Source organism: Mandrillus leucophaeus, unplaced genomic scaffold, assembly GCF_000951045.1.
Source record: "Mandrillus leucophaeus isolate KB7577 unplaced genomic scaffold, Mleu.le_1.0 Scaffold686, whole genome shotgun sequence".
In the NCBI taxonomy this organism is placed as follows: Eukaryota; Metazoa; Chordata; class Mammalia; order Primates; family Cercopithecidae; genus Mandrillus; species Mandrillus leucophaeus.
Genome location: NW_012107430.1, coordinates 1,688,175 through 1,701,062, shown reverse-complemented (window position 1 = coordinate 1,701,062; position 12,888 = coordinate 1,688,175). Strand labels below are relative to the sequence as shown.

Genomic DNA, 12,888 nt, shown 5'->3' with positions numbered 1-12,888 from the left:
ATTACAGAGAGCAGAAAGAAAAGAGAGCCTGTGCCTCTGTAGGAAAGTAACAACGACTTAACTTCTGGAAATGACTTCGCAGCTTAGAGCCCAGCAATGCCTATTTTGGTTTAAACTGTGTATTAATTAAGCTCAAACGATTTCAACATTCATCACGTGGCACTGCACCTCACAGAAAGCAAAACCAAAACAATCCTGGAGTTTTGAGTGAGGAAAACAGACACCCCGCACTCTCACACGCGCGCACTCGCAGCCTGTCTAAAGTGCACAGGCTCAGGCGGCCAAGGGACCCGCGCCGGTTCCCGCGGGCGACCTGCAAACCCTGCCTGGGGCCCAGCAGGCGCTGCGTCCCGGCGCGTTGGCAGTTGGCGACCCCCCTCGAATCCCCCTCTGCTGCGGGCTCCCCGTGGCCTTTGGAGGCTCGGTGAGTCGGCTCCAAATGTTTTCCATATTTGTTCAGCCTCCATAATTCGAATACCAGGGCAGGCCGAGCCAGCCGTGCGCCGCGCTCCAGGGCCCAGGGCGCCGCACACGCACCCACCCACCCAGCCTCGCAGCGCCATGGGCAAGAACAAGCAGCCCCGCGGCCAGCAGAGGCAGGGGGGGCCGCCGGCCGCGGACGCCGCTGGGCCCGACGACATGGAGCCGAAGAAGGGCACGGGGGCCCCCAAGGAGTGCGGGGAGGAGGAGCCCCGGACCTGCTGCGGCTGCCGGTTCCCGCTGCTGCTCGCCCTGCTGCAGCTGGCCCTGGGCATCGCCGTGACCGTGGTGGGCTTCCTCATGGCGAGCATCAGCTCCTCCCTGCTAGTCAGGGACACTCCATTTTGGGCTGGGATCATTGTAAGCATCGAGTCTGTTTTGCCTAAGCGCGTTTGCCAAACAGGAATGCGAAGTCGCATGGTCGAGTTGAGACTAACCCAGCTGCATGTGCCCTTCCCCGGGTTCACTCCTCTAACTCGCGCTCTGCTTGGTGACTGATGCGTGGGGCACTGGGTTTTCCCGGGCGGGGCACGGCTGGACGCGATAGAACTCCTGCCCCTCTCCTGCTCGCCGCTCCCAGAGCCTGCACGGGGGCCTGACTCTGACGCTCTGGAGCGGGGGAGTTCATTTCAAAAGCTGCTTATTTTGGTCAGACTGAACAACCTCAATAACAACAGCAGATTCATTCGGGCTTTTTCCTTATCCTATTACCAGACCCCACCCCTGTCCTTAAGCAAGTGGCAAAAAGTGAATTAAGTTCATCTAGTAAAAGCAGGAGAGGAGAAAGCCTGTACTTGGAGGTGCCACATTGAGTAGCATTCATTTTATGTTTTAAACTGAAGCTCCATTAGTAAGTTTCATGAAATGATGGGCTAAGGCAGGAAATGCGAATACAGCAAGCACAGCCTTAATCCACTGGAGTCTAAAGTGGGATAAACTCAGGGCGCTGGCCATGGCAGAAGTATATTTGGGACTCCCCTGATGGATGTACTGTTCTAAGTAGAGCAGTACTCAGCTGTTGTGAGTGTTGAAACGTATAGCATACTTGGCTTGGTTAAATGAATTCTTTAATGTAAAACGGGTGCCACTTATTGAATACCTACTGTGTGCACGCCCTGCTAGAGGCCTTACATGTATTATTTCTAATCCCCACATCATCCTGATGGGATCTTTTTAATCATTCTCATTTCTCAAATGAGAGAATCCACGCCAGACTCACCCAGGGTCATGAGTGAGTAAAGCATTCAGCCATGCTGATTGCTTTTTATGCTAGACTATATCTGCATTTTCCTCATTGAACCACGCTGCCACCACATTTGGTTTGTAACTTTAATATTATGTTATATTACAGTGTCTTGTAGCTTATTAAACTCTTTCACATGCGTTATTTCATTTGACCCATGAAACAACACTTTGAAGTGGGAATTGTTATTCCTTTCGGATGTGAGGAAATAGGCTAAGAGAAGTTAGATGACATTCTCAAGCCCAGAGATTGAATGTGGTCGAATCAGGAAAGACTAGAAATGACATTTTTGACTCCTAGTCTCATATTGCATCCTTACTGCTATTACTGACCACAGGAACTATAACTCACAAAACATCCCTCAAAATAATTTTGTATCACGGACAGACATTAGAGAGACCTGATATATATGCATTGATGGAGGTATTTCCTAATTAAGATTATTTGAATACACAAATTTTTGCATAGTAATTTAAAACTTTAATTTTTGTGCTAAGAATTCCCATGAAATTATCATGATTGGAGTTTTCTAAATCAAGTGATTTTAAAAATAGCTTTTCAGTAAGATATACTGGGTATTTCAGACACCTCAATGACTATCCACATACCCAGGGGGAAAAAATGTCTGGCCTTTAATGCCAGGGGAATTAAAACAAAGAATGAAGCTCTTTCATTCAATGTTTTTAAATATCATTTGCGAATGTGTTCCCCATCCTTTCTTTATTGCAACTTCAAAAAGCTCAGCACCAAAGAGGTAAATTAGATAGAGAAAAAACCTATTTTAAGGTTTAAGGCATGAACATACGAACCGTGCAACCCAGAAATGTTATGAACTAAATCTCCTGGGGGAAATGATGTTCCTAATTGCCCTGGAAGCTCCCTGGGTGTTGCACAAAGGGCATTATATACAGCCAGGTCTCTGCTCTTTCTGGTTTTCTTTTTTATCATCTAGGATTCATTTGAAGTTTGCTCTCAGTACATAGCCCTCATGAAATCTGTCATCTTAGATTTTCTTTCAGCTGAGAAGCTATGTAGAGCAGAGCAGCTAGTAGAGATGTCCCGAGACTAGTGAGGAGGGTCTCTGAGAAGCCAGGCCAGGAGCAACTGTCATCCTAGCAGGGCCAGAATTTGGGCAATGTGTCACTGTCTCACACAGACACCACGGTCTGCTTGTCCCCACCACGCTGTCTGTGGTTGGTCACGGGGCACTCTTCCAAGCTTTCAGGGAAGGGAAAAGAAGCGAGGCAGATGGCGAAGTGCAGATGTGTACGCACCACACCTGGTGTTGAGCCCTAGCTCAGCCACTGTGTGCCGAATAACTTTGGGTTTTGGGGGTTTTTTTTGGAGACAGAGACTTGTTCTGTCACCCAGGCTGGAGTGCTGTGGCATGATTTTGGCTCACTGCAACCTCCCCCTCCCGGGTTCAAGAGATTCTTGTGCTTCAGCCTCCTAAGTGGCTGGAATTACGGGCGTGCGCCGCCACACCTAACTTGTGTGCCGAATAATTTTGGACAAGTTACTTGACTTCTCTAGGTTTCCATTTCTTTACTAACCAAATCAGAATGATAATAATTCCTACCTTTTCGGGTTGCTTTGAGGATGAAATAAATTAATACATGTAAAGCACTTAAAATAGTGCCAACAAATGGCATGGTTCAATGAGTTAGCTTTACTTATCAGCTGCTTGGGAAGCAGTCACTGGTGGTGTCACTCTTCAGAGGAAAGGTGGCTTTATTTCATCTCTAGACTTGCAAAACTATCATTTTTGACTTGCTACATTTCCAAGACTAGTTTGAACCCTGAAGAAAATAGCAGTTTGGCTGTCTCACCTTTCTCTGTTCTCAGCCAAGTCACTATTTAGCAATCGCAGTGGTATTTGATTGGTCCAGTACTTTCTGAATCTTTCTGGAGGTTTATAAAAAGGAACTTGGAGGAGAGTGGCCTCCTCAAGGTCATTTTTCCTTTGGGATATGCAGTGATTCAGGGCTGGTATATCCTGCTGGGTTATATCAGCTTTCTCTGTTCAGGAGCCCCACCAAACCAAAGCAATCCAAGCCCATCGCTGGGGCTGCTGAGTCACACTAGCCCCGGGATGTAGGCAGAAGTCAAGCTGAGGGAGGCACCCACGCCATCTACAACTTTCCATGTTCCACTCTTTTGTTTCCCTTTTTTCTGGTTGCCTCTTCTCATGTAGTTATCACTTAATTTTACAGGGGCCACTATCCTATTAACTTGGAATTTGGGGATTGCCATTTTCTTAACAGAACCTGGATATATGGGTAAATCCACTTAGGTGACTTTTCTTTGACCAATGCCTGACTGACTTGATGTATATTCAAGGTGTGGTTACAGACTAAAGAGGCCCTTGGTGATCTATGATCAGAAATTTATGTCCAGTGGAATTTCAGGAAAACAAATAGGTCATTTTTTATCTATCCATAAATGTGACTCCAATCCCCAGTCAAAAGATGACTGAAGTCTTTTTACTTTGATTACAAAAGATTACTGTAAGGGGTGGGGGGAAACCCCAGCATGGAGTCACTATGGAGACTATGTAACTTGTAAAAGTGCTGTTCATGTCTTATAATTCTTTATAGATGGTTTGAGGGATGTAAGTCGTACCGCAATGACAAAACAAAGTGAAATAGCAACTTTTGAGGATTCACTTGGCTGGGTACAGGGGATCCTAGGACAGAGAAGTTTGTTCTGCATTTTATTCTGTTAATGGCTTTAGTAGCTAAGTCAGATGGGAATTCAAATTTGCTCATTTTTCTGGAATTCCTATTGATGAAAAGTGTGTAAGGATTGAAGTAATCTAAGGACTTTGAGGATTTTACTTCTCACTCAAATGAATACCGTTTTAGTTTAGGTAAAGCATTGCATGCTTAACCTTTTGTTTTCCCTTCTTCATTCAGTAACATCTGTGGAGGGTGTCTGCTGTGCTACGCAATGGCCTAAAAATAATGAATCAGCTACCTGGAGGAGATCTCCAGATCCTGATGGACACATGCCCTTATTATATCTGACAGTAATGAATACTTCCGATTAGAAAATTTAACCTACACAAATATTGTTAAGACCCATTTACCTTTCAAAGTATTCCACTTGCAGTGATTTATTTGCTTTGGCATCTCTACTCCAAAGTCAATTTAAGTGCAAACTCTTGCGTCTCATCCCCAGTGAAAATACTTAGTATTCAATATTCTCTTGGCCCTTGTAGGGAATATTCCCATGGAAAGTAGGAATTTCTTTGCCTTATTGTGCTTTTTAACTTCCCCCACTCTCCCTCCATTGCTCCCATACCCCACTCAGTGGAATAAAAACTCTGAGATAAATACTGTATTAATCAGATTGGAAAGTTTAAGGCAAGGGCTTAAAAGAAAGGGAAGAATATTTCTTTTATTTAATGCCATTCGTAAAACTCATCACACGAATCTGTAATGATTAAAAGTCCTGTCAAAAATTTCAGTAACAGCTTTCATATGTTAACTTATCCTAAGAAATTCAAGTTGCAGGTTTATTCAGGTTTTAAAAACTGATTTTAAGTCTTGCCTTAATGGAAGGGGAAATTGGGTGGTTATTTATTTTAAAGCAGAATATACCACGAAACTCACAAGTAGACATATGACATATAGCAAATAACAAACAAATATGATTGTTATCCAGATTTTATAAGTAGAGAAAGTAAGTTAATAATTTAGCTAAATGGTTTGATCATAGTTACAAAAAGTAACTAGAAGAGAGAAAGGTTTGGCATTAGGGTATGGGATAAACCCTCAAGTCAAGAAGCTAAATGTGGTGTTAACTTTCTATAGAGGTGTATTGACATTTGAAAATTTTAATCTGGAATTACATTTTTAGGCGTACACTGCATAGTAACAGATTATTCTTCATTTTGGGACTTTATTATGCTTCCAAAATATAGTGTAGCATCCCTGGTATCCCTGGGAAATAATTTTTATTATGGCAACTGCCACAGGATTGTTAGGAACTGAGGAGAGATAATTACATGGCCCATCTCAATCTCCACTGAATACATAGAACAATAATGAGAGGAAAATTATCTTATAGGCATAGGAAGTTCTCATGGTAAGTATAAAAATGGAATGCAATTGAATTATTTTGGCAAAAGAAGTTAATTTTAATATATATGGAAGTAAAATGGAATATTCAAGAATTTGGTGAGGCTGGGCACATTGTCTTACACCTGTAATCCTGGCACTTTGGGAGGCCAACGCAGGCAAATTGCATGAGCTCAGGATTTTGAGACCAGCCTGGGCAACATGGCAAAATCCCATCTGTACCAAAAATACAAAAATTTAGCTGGGTGTGGTGGCACCCACCTGTAGTCCCAGCTAATTGGGAGGCTGAGGTGGGACGATCACTTGAGCTGGGGAGGCAGAGGTTGCAGTGAGCTGAGATTGCACCACTGCACTCCAGCCTGGGCACCAGAGTGAGACCCCGTAACAGGAAAAAAGAAAGAAAGAAAGAAAGAATTTGGCAAAATGTTTCCTGAAAGAATTTCAGGAATAGAATAAAGAATAAGATAGGTTAAGACTGAGCAAAATCATTAGATGTTCAGGATCAGCAGGAGAAATGTGTTTTCACCTCTACTTACAGCCTTATACTAAGCCTGATATGCAAAGGCCAAGAGAGTGCTTATATAATGACGAAGTTGTCCCTAAATCTTCTTCTTTTTCTTTTTTTTTTTTTCGTTTGAAATAAGGAGGAGAAGGGGCAGGTTCTGATGTTTTTCAATCCTGTGTTGTGGATATATTCAACTCAGAAAGTTAATGTCTGGAAGCTTTTGAGATGTCAGTCATCATTTTTGATTTAATTTTTTGATAGAAATACTGGCACATAGATTTTGGGATAATCAAATGAAAAATAAAATAATTCATTCTCTTACTTTAAGTAATATTCTCAGGGCCACTATATATTCCCTGACACATAATGGATAGTTAATAAATGTTGAATTGAAATCTATTTATTCCATACTTGCCATTATCAGAGCTTGTACGCCGGGCGCGGTGGCTCAAGCCTGTAATCCCAGCACTTTGGGAGGCCGAGACGGGCGGATCACGAGGTCAGGAGATCGAGACCATCCTGGCTAACACAGTGAAACCCCGTCTCTACTAAAAAATACAAAAAATAGCCGGGCGAGGTGGCGGGCGCCTGTAGTCCCTGCGACTCGGGAGGCTGAGGCAGGAGAATGGCGCAAAGCTGGGAGGCGGAGCTTGCAGTGAGCTCAGATCCGGCCACTGCACTCCAGCCTGGGCCACAGCGTGAGACTCCGTCTCAAAAAAAAAAAAAAAAAATCAGAGCTTGTGTTTGAACATGCATATACCCATTTTTAAACTAGATACAGTCATCCCTTAGTATCTGCAGGGGATTGGTTCTGGGACTCCTGATACCAAAATTCACAGATACTCAAGTCCCTGCTATAAACTGGTGTAGTATTTGCATATAATTTATGCACATCCTACCATATACTTTAAATCATTTCTAGATTACTTATAATACCTAATACAATGTAAATACTATGTAAACAGTTGACATACTATATTATTTAGGGAATAATGACATGAGAAAGTCTGTACATGTTCAACACAGATGCAACCATCCTTTTTTTGTCCAAATGTTTTCGATCCGTGGTTGATTAAATTCATAGATATGGAGCCCACTGATACAAAGGGCTGACTGTAGTTGTATATTCAAACGCAGACAAATTTATTTATGACATTTAAGACAACTATGAGGTAATGGTAAGGAATGTGTTATTATTCTATTTTGGCTTCTGGATTCTAGAATAATTCAGAACATATTAACTTAGCATTACCTAGATTTTTTATTTCATGTTATAAAATGGCAGAACTCAGGAAGGTCATTTGACTTATTTTGCACTCTCCTAACTAGAATAGGACGTATTAGGATTGATGTGACTGAATGCTAGATGTTGATATTACCACTCTCACCTTTTATGAAGAAAGCAATGGCATAGATTTCACTAATGTTTAGTCTAACAGTTGAATAGCTAAATTGCCAATATGACCTCCTCTTTCAATGTGGTCTGAGAAAATGGATGTTTTCTAGACTTGCTCTTGCCTTTAGCTGTATCTGAGACATTTCTATTAAGGGTGTTCTTTCACTGGATCCACTTGGTTGTACTGTGCCCCAAAGGGTTAATGATAACATTAAAAGGAAACACACAGGTTATGTTGAAGAGTTCAGCATATATGTTTCTATGTTACTGTAGGACAGTGTATTAGTCTGTTCTCACACTGCTGTAAAGATACTACCTGAGACTGATTGATTTATAAAGAAAGGAAGTTTAATTGACTAACCATTCCACGTGGCTGAGGAGGCCTCAGGAAACTTACAATCATGGCAGAAGGCAAAGGAGAAGAAAGTCATGTCTTATATGGCTGCAGGAGAGAAAGCACTGGGGAAACTGCTGCTTGTAAACCATTAGATCTCATGAGAACTCACTGACTATCACGAGAACAGCATAGGGGGAACTACCCCCATGATCAAACCAGCTTCCACCAGGTTCCCCCTCAACACGTGGGGATTACAATTCGAGAGAGATTTGGGTGGGGACGCAGAACCAAATCATATCAGACAGGAATGTAATCTAGTCATTAAACTTTAATTAGGTATAATTCACTGCAAAATGCAGTTCATTTTTAGGTCTTCCATCCTGGCAAACTAAGGAAGTACTGGTCAAAAAAAGTCCATCAAAATCCAGAGCTGGATGGGACCTCATGATGTCATAGTTTAACCTTCCAGTTATTATTTGCTGTGAATGTTCAAGTCTAGGTTTATCACGATGAGTTCATAAGCTTACAGTGAACTTCTTTTAAAAAAATAGATGCTGGGAACAGGCTTTACAGCATAAGCTATATAAAAACCTATTCCATAGGCACACCCTCTTTCAGATGGTTTGGATACAGTCTCAGATCTCTGTGTATTGAGATAAAACTTGGCAAGAGTAACTCTCAGATGCCTGAGTGAAGCAGCTCACTCCATCACTCTGGTTAATTTTAAAATTCATATGTGTACACCTACACATATGGCATTAACTAAAATACATTTTTCTTTCTGTCTTAGTCGGCTCAGGCTGCTATAACAAGATACTGTAGACTGGGTGGCTTAAACAGCAAACATTCATTTTCTCACAGTTCTGGAGACTGGAAGTCCAAGATCAGGGTGTCAGCATGGTTAGGGGCTGGGTAGGGTTCTCTTCCTGGCTTGCAGGCGGCTGCCTTCTTGCTGTGTGCTCACATGGTCTTTTCTCAGTTCATGCATGTGAAGAGAGGAAGAGATCTCTTTCTCTTCCCCTCTCATGAATCCTGCAGTCCTGTTGGATTAGGACCCCATGCTTAAGATCTTATTTAGCCTTAATTACCTCCTAAAAGCCCTATCTTCAAATATAGTTACTTTTGCGGTTAGAACTTCAACATATGAACTTAGGGGGACACAGTTCAGTCCATAGCACTTCCGGTGAGGGTTATACATTTGCCCTTAAGAATCAGCGATTCTTAAGCTCGTTTCACAGCTTATTATTGAAAGCCCTACGGCTTTCTTGGAACAGCTAGAAGTCTGAGTGTTTCTGATAGGGATTCTGAGCCAGTAAACTGACACGTGGAGGTACGATGGGGTGGTGTGGCTCTGTGCTCATGCCAGTAGTGAGACATATGGAGGAGGTTGTTTTCATTGCATTTACAGATTGCTTCTTTTGTCAAATTTCTGTAAAAATAAAATCAAGTAAATCTAGCTAGTGAATACAATTCTAAGGTTAACTTAGGCATTTCCTTTGCTGCATTAACTCTTTAAGGCTTAGGAAACTCCATGCTGTAAATTCCTTCATTTCTTTATGCTCCAGGGAGTACCCTGATGTCAAGATGTAGCTTAAGGATGCTTTGGCTTCTGACACAAAGGCGGCTGGCTGAGTGATATGGTTGGGAAATGCTTATATGTTCAGCCATTGATCAAGCCTGCTGTCCTGTGGGGAGTAGTGATCGCACACTGTGGGCACCCCCTACCCTCCCTTTGAACCTTATGAGGTAATAGCCTTCAGTAGGTGCCTTCGCTCTTTGGTAGATCTTCACTTTGACACACATTTAAGGGCTTCTCATTGGATTCTGTTCACTCACTTAAGAAGTCCTGAGTTGGGCTCTGCTTTTCCTTCACTAAGTACTCAATTGCAGAAACCCAAGTCACCCAAGAGGGAAAGACTAGGGAAGACTAAAACATGCAGCCTTTTGTAACAATTGATCCAATCTCAGTTCCAAAACGAAAAGGCATGGCCACAATGGGATACTGTAAACTCTCCAGTTTGATTTTTGATCTTATTTAAAGTCAATGCTCTCTGACCTAATGTTGCTAGAGTCACAGTCCCCTCTTAATTATGAATTTCATAAATGTGAATGTTTCAGTACGGTGTTTCCCGGGGCTGGCAAAAGTCCAGTAAGTGACGGGACATTGGAAAGCAAACAGTTTGTTCACAAATGAACGTTCTCAGATTCTGCTGAAGAAGTTCTGTTGGACCTGCTTCTAATCTTTGCAGAAATGAGCAACTCTCCCCTGGCTAGGAGTGCCATGGTACTGAGAGAGGTGGTGAGAAACCTGGAGGATGTGCTTTTAAGTGGCATCCCACTCAGTTGTTTTTAAAGCGTTAGATTCAGCATTCATTGTAAGGAGCAATTAAAAACCCCTTTTAGATATGTTATTATCAAGCCCTCTCTTTCATATGGAAGATAATGACCGGAGACCAGAAAAGGGGGCAAGGGCTGCTAATGTGTTAACTAGACTTTGATGAGGGAGAGAATTTTAGCTTTATTACTAGGTGGGGAGAAAAACACTTCCCTGGCTGGCTTCCTTCTGAAGTATCAGGTGTGGCATGCATATCAGGCCATTAGCCTGATCTCACAGGCTTAGCCCCATCTCACATTTAGCTATGCCAGGAAAGCTATGAAGGAGGCATTTTCTAAGATAAGGGCAACAGCATTTCAGTCCTCATCAATTCTGTTGGAGGATGGAGGTGCTCTTCTCTCAGGGAGAAACTTGCAGGAGGACTGTGCCTACCTCAGGAAGACAGTGGGGCACCCAAGGCAGTGAAGAGGGCAAACTCAGACTCCTTAAGGCAAACATATGATCATAAATGAGAAGGGATTTCTTCATGACTGCATACAGAATTCTGTGTACAGAATTTGAATCTTTTAGTTTATGAGTTACATGTTCAATAAGTTTATGTACTTCTCCCAGGCTCTTTGCTAGTCAGGTTCTGAAACAGAAGGACCAAACCCACACAGGTTGGCTTCGTCTCATAATCTTTCCGTGAACAAGTAGCTTGAGAAGCGTCTTAAAGGGTTTTGGTGTGCATTAAGGGCTCGAGACCAACTAGGAATTTTTAAATGCACATAGGGTGACCATGACTATTGTGTTATACAACCCTCAAGAAAGAATTCTTCTTCAGTCACCAAATCGTGTGCGTCACAAATTTTTCCACCTCAAGACCTCCCTGAAGCTTTGCTCCCCTTCTCTCTGTCCTCACACACACATCACAAAAAGCTCAGTGTCTGGCTAACCCGTGTTGCCATGGGAGGCGAGGGGGAAACGTGGGAGAGGCTGCAGGCTGCTTGGGGACACTGACCTCCTCATGTTGAAAAGGACAAAACACTTTCAAAGGAGAAGTAATATTATAATATCTATTACTTTATGTTCCCTTACACTGTTTTTCATAAAGTGCTCTCAATTAGAAAAGCCACTTGATAATATTTTTAAAGGTTGAACAAGATGGTTCTCTCATTTATACTCCCATTCCAATATTACGTAATTCAATTTATATTGATTTACTGTACAATTTCTATGCACCGTGCTATTTAGTATGTTTATATTTATTGCACTATTAGACATATATGAACCCAGAAGTTTAATGTAGAATTATCTCTGCAGTGATTTCTAGAATGGGACCTAATTTGAGAACTGACTTAATTATGGCTAAGCAATGAAATCCAGCCCATGACTATACCACTGGGGTAGGCTCAGTCCACATCAGCAAGATTCCTTTCCCTCTTCTGAGGGCTTGAAAAATCCTCAAGTGAAACAAATAAACTATGGATTGTTTATTTCTTCCCACAAATACTGTTTGTAACAATTCTGCCCCTCCTGTTGATTCATGAGAAAGGCTGGAACACAATCTTTGATTCTCTTACATTCTTTGGAAATTGATTATTTTGCAAGAGTATGTATTTATGGAACTTGGTGATTAGTTTCTGGTAAGTCATCCCAAGAGTTAGTTAGGAGGTTGAGAAGAAACATATCAGAAGCCTATAAAAGGGTGCTTACTGGTGAAACAGAACCGTCTCACGCCCTAGCCACTCTCCCTCTGTATTTTCATACGCCAGGTATAGTGCCCCCAGGAGCTTAGTCCCTGGGTGAGGAAACACAGGTACAACTAACTGCAATTTAGTTTTAAACACAAAATGCCACGGTGGTGCCTTAAACAATGTACTGTGCTAGCACAGAGAAGAACGTGATGAACCCTCAGGGTAAGATCAGAAAAGGAAAGGAGAGAGGGTTTGAAATTTGAGGAGTGGCTCCAGCTTAGGAGTATGGGTAGAATTCTGGCTCTACTAACAATGTAGAATCATTTTCCAAAAAATGTTTGGTAATGATTTTTAAATTTTCATTTCTGTATGAATTTGAACAAATGTCAGTAATTCTGTGCAATTCTATGATTTTTAAAATTATAAACATTTAAATTGCATAATAACATAGAAAATAATAAAATGCCCATTTATCCATTCCTAGCTGTGCTAAATTTAAATATTTTGTAATAATTGCTTTTTTTACTTTTTAAGAAGGAAAACACTATATTGCATTGAAGTCCCCTGTGTTTTGTTTCTGAATCAAATTCCCCTACCCCTCCCATCTTCCCCAGAGATATGTACTATCCTGAATTTGGTATTTTTTATGCCTAAGCCTGTTTTCATATTTGGAAAATATGTATATATCCATAACCAACACATCATATTTTAATTTTTATACAGATAGTATCCTATCATTTCTGCTCAACATCGTTTTTGAGATTTATTTATAATAGTACACAGATACCATTCATTAATGTTTGCTGTACTGAATTTCACTGTTAGGAATATACA

General features: G+C 41.7%; 1 protein-coding gene across 2 annotated transcripts in view; it reads left to right on the top strand.

The window, feature by feature from the left end:
• The first annotated feature begins 234 nt into the window (after nucleotides 1-234).
• Nucleotides 235-12,888, top strand: part of SSPN (sarcospan) — a 37,565-nt gene continuing 24,911 nt past the window's right edge. Inside the window, exon 1 of one of the 2 annotated variants that reach the window (XM_012002414.1) lies at nucleotides 235-424. Coding sequence is in view for 1 of the 2 variants with exons in the window: in XM_012002413.1 (XP_011857803.1) it covers nucleotides 562-840 (279 nt within the window). In the remaining variant the exon portion in view is untranslated. Of the gene's footprint in view, nucleotides 841-12,888 lie in introns of both variants that reach the window. The other variant, XM_012002413.1, reaches the window with a different exon arrangement.